The sequence below is a fragment of the Macaca mulatta genome, chromosome 12 (genome assembly GCF_049350105.2).
Source record: "Macaca mulatta isolate MMU2019108-1 chromosome 12, T2T-MMU8v2.0, whole genome shotgun sequence".
Lineage (NCBI taxonomy): Eukaryota > Metazoa > Chordata > Mammalia > Primates > Cercopithecidae > Macaca > Macaca mulatta.
The window spans coordinates 134,509,118-134,519,813 of record NC_133417.1 but is presented as its reverse complement, the minus strand read 5'-3'; the positions used below and the strand labels follow the sequence as shown (position 1 = coordinate 134,519,813).

The 10,696-nt window shown below is 45.8% G+C and overlaps 1 protein-coding gene across 2 annotated transcripts in view; it reads left to right on the top strand.

The window, feature by feature from the left end:
* Positions 1 to 1,677: 1,677 nt before the first annotated feature.
* Positions 1,678 to 10,696, top strand: part of PID1 (phosphotyrosine interaction domain containing 1) — a 253,653-nt gene continuing 244,634 nt past the window's right edge. Inside the window, exons 1-2 of one of the 2 annotated variants that reach the window (XM_077956495.1) lie at positions 1,678 to 1,826; positions 1,859 to 1,952. In XM_077956495.1, the coding sequence (XP_077812621.1) occupies positions 1,923 to 1,952 (30 nt within the window). In that variant the 5' untranslated portion in view covers positions 1,678 to 1,826; positions 1,859 to 1,922. 2 annotated transcript variants of the gene reach the window in all.

Sequence of the window (10,696 nt, the reverse complement as noted above, 5' to 3'; positions counted from 1 at the left end):
CGGGGTCCAGAAGATTCTGCCTGGAATCCTGGATCTGAATCGCCATTGTGACTCCCCACAGTGTGACTCTGTGAATGCTGTGCTCCCCAAGCCTTGGGAGATAGGGGCTTCTGTCCCACGGAGAGTTGCTGGGAGGATCCGACGAGCTAAGGGTTCGATTCTGGAGTGCTTCTGTATCTGGAAATCATTATACTCAAGCAGAATAAGGAAAATGGACAGATCCTCCTTCCAGACATGGAGTGTGGATTTTGACATTGCATGGGTAGCTCAGGGCACAAGCTGTGCAGCTGTCTCAGCATGAAATGGCTTTCACACCCCTCTGCTCTCAGGACCCTGCCTTGTAGGAGCAAAGAGCCTCGGGCTCCCCACAAACATTGTGTTCTCTCTGTCGCTCTCTTAGGTCATTCTGTGTAGTGAGTTCTTCCCACCATGTTCTCCTCTCCCACTCTTCATCAGCTCCAGACTCAGCTTAGTATCCCTGACTTGCCAAGTGCCTTTAACCCCCAGCCTCAGACAGATGCTGTTTCCACTGCATTTCCGTGGTCAGTTAGAGGCGCAGGGCCAGATCTCCTGCCCTGAAGTCATCTGACCGTGTACTCTCTAAGCCACTCACTGGCTGTGTGACCTGGACAAGTGACCTAAACCTTATAAGCCTCATTTGTTTGATCCACGTGGTGAAAATATTAATAGTTATTTTGCCGAGTTGTCAAGAGCATGGAAAGGGCTGGCCTGTTTAGGACAGGAGGTCATCTCATGGTGGCCAGCACTAGCCAGGGAGCCTCCAGGCCTATGAGCCCAGAGTGGCGTTCCCTTGGGTTCTCAGAGCCTCCTGCTGCACTTGCAGATCTCACGGTGAGTTAGTGATGCGGGAGTCTGCATGGCCCTCCTCACCCCTGTATAGGTTAGGAGTTGAGTCCACTGCCCAGCATGAGGCATGGCCTCCTCATGGCCAACCCCTCTCATCTCTCAGGTCTTACTCCAGGCATTCCCCAGGGCCCTTGTCTAAGAAGCTCTCCTCTCCCATTCTTCCCACATCTGCCCTGTTTTATCACCACCCGATATAGCACCGGCTTGTTGATGTGTTTGCTCAGTCACGACTCTCTCTCCAAAGCAGAAGGTAAGCTCCAGAGACAAGGAACATTCTCTTGTCTTCTATTCTGCGTCGCTACATCCTCAGGACCCAGCATAGGGGCTGGAGCCTAATAGGTGCTCAGTTAACTGGAGTGGGAAGAACGAATGGAAGTGTCTCCCTAGCACAGTGCCAAGCACAGCACAGGCACTTCGGAGATCTCTGTTACATGGAAACCTGGGACCTCCGGGGCTACGGTTTCTTTATTTAAGGAATTTCCCTCACCCCCGCCACCCCCGCCATCCCCGCCACCCCCGCCACCCCCACCACCCCCAGCCCTTCCCCCAATAGCCAGTCTGTCCCTTTCCCCAGACCCCAACCCAATGGAGGCTTCCCAATGAGGGCAGGGCCGGCTGTTCTGGCTTCCCCATTCACCCCTCACTAGGATTTAGAGTCCGCCGCGCTGCACCCCCGCCCCGCGCCGCCCCTGGGCGCCCGCCCCGGGCATGCTCAGAGCGCGCAGGTCCGGGCGGCGGCGGCGGCGGGGGAGGAGTGAGCGGCCGCCCCCGCCGCCGCCGCGCGCTCGCCGGGCCCGGGCGGAGCTGCGCAGTCCTCTCGCAGCTGCGCCAGGACAGCCGGCGCGCGGCCGTGCCCACAAGTTGCCGGCAGCTGAGCGCCGCGCCTCCTCCTCCTGCTTGCAGACCCCTGCGCCCACCCGGCGGCGGTGGCCAGCGCCAGGACGCACATCCCGCGGACACCCACCCCAGATGTAAAGCGGGACAACAGCCCCTCGCCCCCCGGCGCGATCGACAGTCCCGCTAGCGTCTCCTCTACCAAACCCCAGGACTGGAAGATGTGGCAGCCGGCCACGGAGCGCCTGCAGGTAAGGGGCACCCGAGAGGCCGGGGGCCAGCCTGGAGGAGGAGATGCCCGGGCAGAGGAACCTAGGTTTTGCTTCTGCCTACTTTAGGGGATTTGCCCAAAACCATCTTGTAAGACGCATCGATGGCAACATGATGCTGTCGGTTTAACCCAGCGCCAGGAACCCGGGGGTATGGGGATGATGAAATTGACAAACGCATGGATTCAGGCGTTACAACTTTTGGTTTGGAGGTGCTTGTGTGCCTGTTCGTTGGTACATATAAGGTTGGACTTTCTGACTGGCAATTTAGATTGCATTCCACTGACACAATGTAGTGGTCTGGAGTTAGGATTTTTGAATCCAGATTTTTTTTTTTTTTTTTGGTCTCCAGGAAAGACAGGACAGAACAAGTGATATGTGAAAGCATCCATTTGCCAATATAATGTGGAAATATCAAGCTTGGTTTGGCTTGGTCATGGTATGCTACTTATTTTATTTTTCCCTATCCATTGGTTCTCTCCCTTTATCTTCCTTAAACCCAAGCCCCTTCAGATATTTAAGAATCAAAAGTAAGTTCAGCCAAGAATATTTATCTCCTGGGTCATCCCATCAAAAGTTTTTTACGGCTGTCTCCTGAAATGCCAGACTGCCTTGAATTGGATTCTGGAAGCTGGGAATTTGCGGGAGGCGATTGAAGAGAAAGAGGGACCTTTCCCAGAGGAACTCCTTCAGTGACATGTTGGGCCTTGGGATTGCCCTGGTTGCAAGGTTTGAGGACTGTCTTTTGCTGGCAAATATTCTCAGGAGTCACGGCAGCTACTCTGCCAGATAAAATCCACTGAATCCTGCAGTTAAACTTTTGGCAAGCTTGGAGCCACATTGTTTCGTAGTAAACTTTGAAGAAGTGTTTAAATGGTAAAATACAGCACCATTGGAGGCTGCGTCTGAAGACTTAGGACAATGAGGCCAGGCCCTGGCTAGCTTGGAGGCTTCTCAGTGAACATTCAAAGCCCCAAGCACAGTTTCTCAGATGCAGGGAGAGGCTAACCTTTGTCTAGGAGTCCTCATACAGAGGAATAACCTGCAGAGGGCATTGCATTTAGCAGAAACAGATGCCCCACAGCCCCTTTCCAAATCTCCCTGGGCCGTGATTTGTGGGGAGTGTGTTCACTTTATGAGAGCCTGAGACACCAGACCAGTTCCCCAGGGTCTCGAGTAGAATAAACAAGAAAACCTGCATTTAGCCTTGAAGATGAGGAGGTGGATGACCAACCTCCTAACCCCCTCCTTGTCTTACTAAGAGAATATCAACACTGGGCTCTGAATGACTGGCAGAAGGTGATGTAAATGTATTTTGGCAGTGGCATCAGATACCAGTGGCGCATTTGAAGTTCTCCTTCAGTTCAAGGCATAACTTCTATTCCAAAGGAGCAGAATGATTGAGGGGAGCTGGCAGGTTTCCTGTTCAAGTGCAGAGGGTAGCTTTTGGAAGTCCTTAGAAAGACATGACTTGAGGTGGCTTTTATGGCCTGATGGTCTGTACCTCTGAAGAGTTTCTAGATTTTTGACTATTGAGGTTCTTCCTACTGGCTTGTTTCACTTAGGGAATCCTGTGCGCTCTGGAGCATGTGACCTTTGGCAGGCGAGCGCTCTCGCTTGCCTTCCCGTAGAGATTGCTCCTCACTAGAAATATCTCCCCCTTCTTTAGTGAAATGTGCACACGTGCATTTTGGCGTGAGCCTGGTTTACTGCAGTTTGTGTTTGTAATGCATTTATTTTATTTCAAGGTGTCATGTTGAAAGAACTTGGTTTTAGGCTTTTGAAAGCTCAAATAAACAAGGCTTATCACCGACAAGACCAAGTCACTATTGGAAGGTCCTTACCAACAGGGGGCTCAACTTCATGCTCCCCAAATTTCAATGAGTCTCTTTTGAAAGTACATATGTCTCAAGCCTTGGGATTAGAGAAGTGAGACAAATGTGGAAAGAATCTTTTATATCCATGGCTTCTTCCCAAAGAGTTTTGCTTGACTCTTCTTGAAAACACATAATTTGTACGTTTTTACTTTTGCCTCTGAGAGAGCTCTTGAGGGTGAGGTGGTGAGTGAGCTGCTTATAATATTTTATTTACATTCCTTGTGGTTATCTTTGTCACAATCTCTGTTTGCTGCCTGGGTTTTTTTCCTTTTCTTTTCCTGTCACCATGATATAGAAACATGCCTGTCTGATTCCTCAGTGAGAGGCCCACTTTGCCACTCCCAGGCTCTGTGGCCACAGAGATAGCAGTGGATATCGTGCTGGATAGGAAACTTGAGAGTGAGCCCTGCTCTTTAACGATGTCTGAGCTCCATGTGCCTTTCACAAATCTTTCTAAACCTTCTCATTCAACCGCATTAATTTTTTTTCTCATTAATCTTTAATATAAACATTCTAATTTAGATGAGCCAGAGTGAAAAAAAATTCTTCAAGGAAACATTTCCAGAACTTCCTAATAGGACTAAGGAGTCAATTGATTTTATTAATACCTAGAATCAAAAGAGGGGATGGAAGAAAATAACTAGACCCTTTCTTGATGATATAGTTCATACTCAGTGAGGCTGGTTTGAGAAGTCTGCATCCCAGGGGAGTGCGATAGAACTTTGCATAGACCAGTAACCCTCTAAATAGTGGACTTTTCAGTGTAGCAAGTGGCTTCCTTGCTCAGGAAATGGCATCTTTGATCAGGTTTGATTATCATGATCATTACCCACAGTTCTGTGTCCCCACAAAATGATGCTGATATTTTCTGATTTGAGGTTTAGCTGTTCGACCCAAATCCAGCACAGGCAGAGGGAACTATTGCCCCGAGCAGGGCTGCGCTGGGTAATTTCTCATTCAGTCACACAAACCGAGGCAAGTTCATCTGCTCCCTTGAATGTTAAAACTTGTGTTGCATCCCACTCGAGCCTTCGCTGGGAGCTTCTGCCATTAAAAATATAATAGGATCAAAAGGGATGTGAAGGTTTCATGTACCACGCTAACTTTTGACGGTGAATAAATATGAATTCTTCTCTTTTCACCTTCCCGTCTGCACAGCAGACTTTTTTTTTTTTTTTTTCTTGGAGGGGTTGAGGAGAGTTATAAATTTTTAAAGAAGCAGATTTGAAACAGACTCCTTTCAGAAAAGTAAAGGAGACTTTTCAGAACAAATAAAAACCGTATTGGTTTTTATGAAATAGAGATGAGAGTACCTCTGGCCTTGAAATTTTAAAATTTATATGGGTTTCTACATTGACTTAATGATTGTACTAGGTGGATCCCTTAGAATTGACAAACCCATCCATGCAAGACTGTGTCCCATCCATAGGAACAAGTATTGTCTCAGAGCAAATGCCTTCAGTGAGCTACCAGATGCATTTTCTGGAGGCCTTGATAGAACGAGAAAGATGAATCAAGACTGAGTTGGAAACGAAGGAGGTCAACACCTCCTTAAGGTCTTTGCTGTAGTTATTACTAGGATAAAGTGGAATATGATAGGCATGTATGGGAAACAAGTTCTAGCAGATTCTAATTGTGGAGTTGACATGTAACCATCTTCTCATGAGGCATTCCATAAAGGTTCCAATATGATCATCTAGCCGTCTTCACTGAGATTACCATTTCTCCGTGGCAGATTCAGAAGAAACAGAGCTTTTTATTCATAAAGCTGGATTTGAGTTCTGCAGCCTGGGCAATTTTTTTCTGTTCCATTACTTCCTTTCTCACCCTCATTGTGGCCAATGTCTGTGTACTAGCACTTCCACAAGAGGGAGAAACACAGTGAAGAGTCGGGAGGACCCCACATCCTGAAAAAACTTTCTTCTGAAATTTTTGGCTGAGGAAGTGGTTGAAGTTGAAAGCTAAATATTATTTGGGGATTTTAGGAGGCAAAGTCCTCCTCTGAGGATTGTCTCACCCTTTCTCTGCCTTGTCCTATCTGGCAGATCTTGTCTTGACTTGGAGTGTGGATCGTTCTAGATTTTTCTTCTCTATAATGATGCCACTTTCACTTTTCCCCTGAGAAGTGAGACTGGAGAACCCTCTAACACATCAACTGGAGACCATTAGCCCTGGCCCATGAGGCAGGGTGAAAACCAACAAATCTGACACTTTTCCAGGCTGGTCAAATTGACAAAAGGAACAAGGAATAAGAATGGGAAGATACTAGTAACCTGCTTTTGTGGTGCAGGCGCTGTGTGTGGCACTGTGCTGAGGAGCTTTATTTTAAGGATCTGGCTCATTTGCATCCTGTAACCACTTTTATTCCCATTTTTATAGAGAAACTGAAGGCCAGAGAGTTGAAGTGATTTGGCTGGGGTTGAGCAGCTAGAAATGAACTGAGCTGGAGTTTGAACCAGACAATTTGGCTCCAGTCCTTACTTCTTAAGCACTTCACCATAGTGCAGAAGGATAAGACAGACACAGTGCAATATACGTGTTGGTGCTGTTGTTGTTAATAAATACAGTTAGAGCAATGACTGTCTTGTGGGCTCAGAGAGGCTACTGTCCTATTTCTTGTTGAAGCAGTGGGTTGACCAAAGGCTACTCTGTTTTTGGTGGCTCAAATCTTTGGTGGCACATAAGCTGCTGTTTCCTATTGAAGTTAAAATTCACCAGTGCCATTGAAGAGCTTTTCAGCTGAAGCACATAGCATTTATCCAAACTAGAGACCTTGAAAACTGGTGATTAGGGTGGATCGCGTACACATTCATTCCAAGTTTAGACAAAAAAAAAAAAAAAAAATGGGGAGAAGGAGGGAGGAGGTTGGAGATTTTCAGAGTGGTTGCTTAGAAAAAAGCAACAGCTGTTATTACAGAGGCAGAGGTTTCTCACTAAACCCATTCTAGATTTTGTTGTTCTTTTAATCAATTGTAGTCGAGTAAGCACAAAACATTGGGCCTTATTGTTCATAAGGAAAACTCGGAGTCGTCATTAATCCAGGGCCTTAGTCTCCCTCAGTAGTAAAATGCTATCTTACATCATTGAGTCTTTCTCCAAGTTTGTCAGCAAATCTCTACCAAGTGATTTGCAAAATCCTAGCCTGGAAAAAACTCTGTGCCCCTTGCTTAACCATGGCCTAATGGCTGTTTTGTGTTGACTGTACTGAGTCATCTTGGAGTGTTAGGCAACTTTTGCATTTTGTTTGATGTTCCAGGTTAGGTCCCTCCCATACCCCTCCACACTGACCCCATTTTACCATGAAAATTAGCCCTGGAGGAGACTCTGGGAGAATCAACCTTACAGCTTCCAGGGTACTGGAGATCAGACTGCCTTCCACAAGGTATTTTATTCTGTGAATAGCAGCAGTTCAGGGACTTGTTAGTGGTCAGCAAATAAAACTAGTCCAGAAACACTAAATGACTGCAGTGTGCTTCTTTCAGCCCCATGGACACAAATGTAAACAGAGGCTTTATATAAGTAGAGCAAGAAGAAATAGTTGAATCGTTTGTCCAAAGACCTCCTTAGAGTCTAGTGGAATTAGTCTACTGTCATTTTGTGTTTACTTAAAAAAAAGTTGTCATCCCTATTTAGCTGCTAATCAGTGATAAAGCCTCAGTGTGTTCACCAGGTCCAACCCTTGAGGCCAAGCACTGCAAAAGGAAGGTGTCAGGAAAAGACACAGACTTGTTTTGTGACTTTGGCATGTTTCAATGCTTCCAGCATCTCGACGTGCTCTTCCACTTAATACTGATGCCACGTGGATCAATCATCTGGCCGAGGTCTTCTTTCCCTTGCCTGATGGCCCGGGATTCCTCGGCCCTCTTACATTTCAACCGAGTTCTTACTTTGATAAGGGAGGCTCCAGTAATGGCCTTCTTAGTCAGGTTGTTTCCTGAATAAGAAATCATTTGGGTAAAAAACAAAAACAAAACAAAACCAAAAAAGCAGGTCTGTCTCTTTATAAATACTTTTAACTCAATGGCTTACTAGCAGTGTTTCAGTTTTGTAACTTTTCTGAGCTTTGCTTTTCCTATCTGTAAAATAGAGAGATGTGCTTTGCAGAGATTTTGGTATGTCGCGTATAGTAGGTGCTCAATAAACAGAAGCAGTTTTTAATGTTGTTATGGTTGGTCACTGTAGAAATAGAGTTTTGAGTTTAGATCTGAGCTCCTGTCTTCCCTCTGTCCATCTTTCTTGTCCATCTACTACGTCCCAAGTACTATGCTCGGTGTAGGTGAAGGGTGAGAAGAAGGACATAGTTATAAACGTAAGAGGACTCACAGTCCTATTCCTTATTGTTCAAAGTTGGGCTTAATATATATTTCCTAGTATGATTGTAACTTTCAGTGTTTCTGTTCATATGAAGAAAATCCCTAGCTAGCTCAGCTTTATAAGCCAGAACCAGTATGTTAATGGCCTGCTCGCTGTCCACTTGTCTGTGTCTCCTCACTTGGGGAAGCGCCTTTTATTCTTGATGTATAGGGAAGTGTGATGCACAGAATACAATTGTCTATACAGTTGGGGGTGAAGATGATGGAGGTTCCCATATGATAGTGGGTGTTAGGGTATGGGTGAGCTGGGCTGGGGTTTGGGGGCCACATACCTTGTGGCTCTTAATCACTCCAGTCCCTGTTTTAGAGAGGCCTGGGTGTGGCTATCCTGAAAATGATCTGAGTTGACATACCTCTTATATCTCCTTTAGTTTCTGCCAGGCAGTGGTCTCTAGGTCAGGATGAAGTGTTAGTTCTCTCATGTTATAAAGGTAGTAAGGGAAGTCATGCTGAAGTTAACTATTGGGAAATTTCGTGTATACTATTGAGTTGAGAGTCCACTGCTCCAAAAGGAATTTTAGGTAAGGGAAGCCCTTCTAAAAACCATCCAATGCATGTTTGCTCCCAACTATCCAGAGCTAGAAGGTTATATAGCGTGGCACGTATTCTCAAACAGGGCACAGAGAAGGGGTGCTGTGGTCAGGGTCCCAGAAGCAACATTTCCTTCCACTCCAGCAGCGCTGCCAGCAGACTCTCATTTAATCAGGAGTTTTATTGGTGATTTTTACTTTTCCAGCCATGCTCATTTCCAAGTATGGAGAAAATCAAGAAATACCAGCTACCGTTCATTGCAGGCTTATTTAGTAGTAGTATCAGTACTAATAACAATAGCAGCCAACTTTTTCTTAGCATTTACTATGTTCCCAGCACTGACCTGTCCTCCCAACAGCCTTCGGTAGTAGAGCTGGGGTTCATAGCCAGCAGACTGGCTGTGGGGTCTGCACTGCTAAGCACTGCGCCCCTTGTGTCACAGAGCAGACATTTTGTTTTATATGAAAAAGCATATTTAATCCTTGAGAAAAGTCTAAGGGACAGAGATCTTGTTGTCTCATTTTTCTGGATGATGTAACAATCGTCCAGAGACTACGGATAACTTTTGCTTGCGTTCGTTAACGACACATCTTCCATCTCACCTTTGTCTCTGTGGTTGAAGCCTTAGCTTTTTCAGGCAGCAGATGGTCATACCTTGGCCGGAGGGTGGGTGTTCTATAGCCATGATACTAATCTCCTACTGGTCCAAGGCTTGTCAGAGACCAGTTTTTAACCACTGGGATATGAGAGGATGTATACTAAAGATACCTTACCTTCATGAATAGCAAATGCACCTTCTTGGGGAAATAGACTTTTCCCCCTTGTCTGTCTTCTTGCTGCCCTGAGCATAGATGTGATGTCTAGCATTGCGGCAACCATATGGTGATTCTGCAGCAATAAATGACAAGCCTTAAAACCAGTCCACTCAGAAGGCTAGCATGATAAGGTGGAAGGACTCGGATCAGTAAGCAGCACCTGAACCTACCTCCTAACCATATATGAGAAGGATATGACCCCCTTTCATTTGTTTATGCCCATATGTGAATTGGGACTTCTGTTACTTGTATCTTGGACGTTCCTAACTGACACAACTACTAAGGGACCAAAATTCAGGTTCAAACCCAAGCCTCCATATGTCACTCATTGTTGAAGGTTGAATTGTGTTCCCCCAAAAGATGTGTTGAAGTCTTAACCCCTGGTACCTGTGAATGTAGTTTTATTTGGAAATAAGGTTTGTGCAGATGTAAGCAAGTGAAGATGAGGTCATATTGAATTAGGGTGAACCCTAGAGCCAATGACTAGTGTCCTTATAAGGAGAGATTTGAAGACACAGAGGAGGCACAGAGAAGGCCATTGTGAAGATCAAGGCAGAAAACGGAGTTATGGGACCACAAGCCAAGGAACACCAAGGATTGCTGGAAACTGCCCAGTGTTAGAAGAGTCGAGGATGTGTTCTTCCCCAGAGCCTTTGGATGGAGTGTGGCCCTGCCAACATTTCCATTTTGGACTTCCGGCCTCCCAAATGGTGACACATTAAATTTATGTTGTTTTAAGCTACCCAGTTTGTGGTTATTTGTTACAACAGCCCTAAGTAGCTACTACACCAGTGAAACCATATAGCCTGTTGACTATATTTGATCACTCTGTGTCTGTGGTGTGGGTATCCCCAACTTTCACATACTGGGACAAAATGCATGTGTCTATCAGGAATCCTGTTTTTAATACCGAGTGTGAGTTTATCTACTGTGGATTGAAAAAAAAAAAGAAAACAGCTAAGCTATTGCTTCTTTCTCCTTTATTTCCTTCTGGTTGACAACGTCCTAGGAAAAGGCGGCAAACCTTGAGTGTGACATATGCTGTGTTGCTCAGGGAAGGTCCTCTGGAAAATATGGTACATGAGCTTCAGGCCTGAAGATGGTTCACTTTGGAGATGAAACTTATGGGC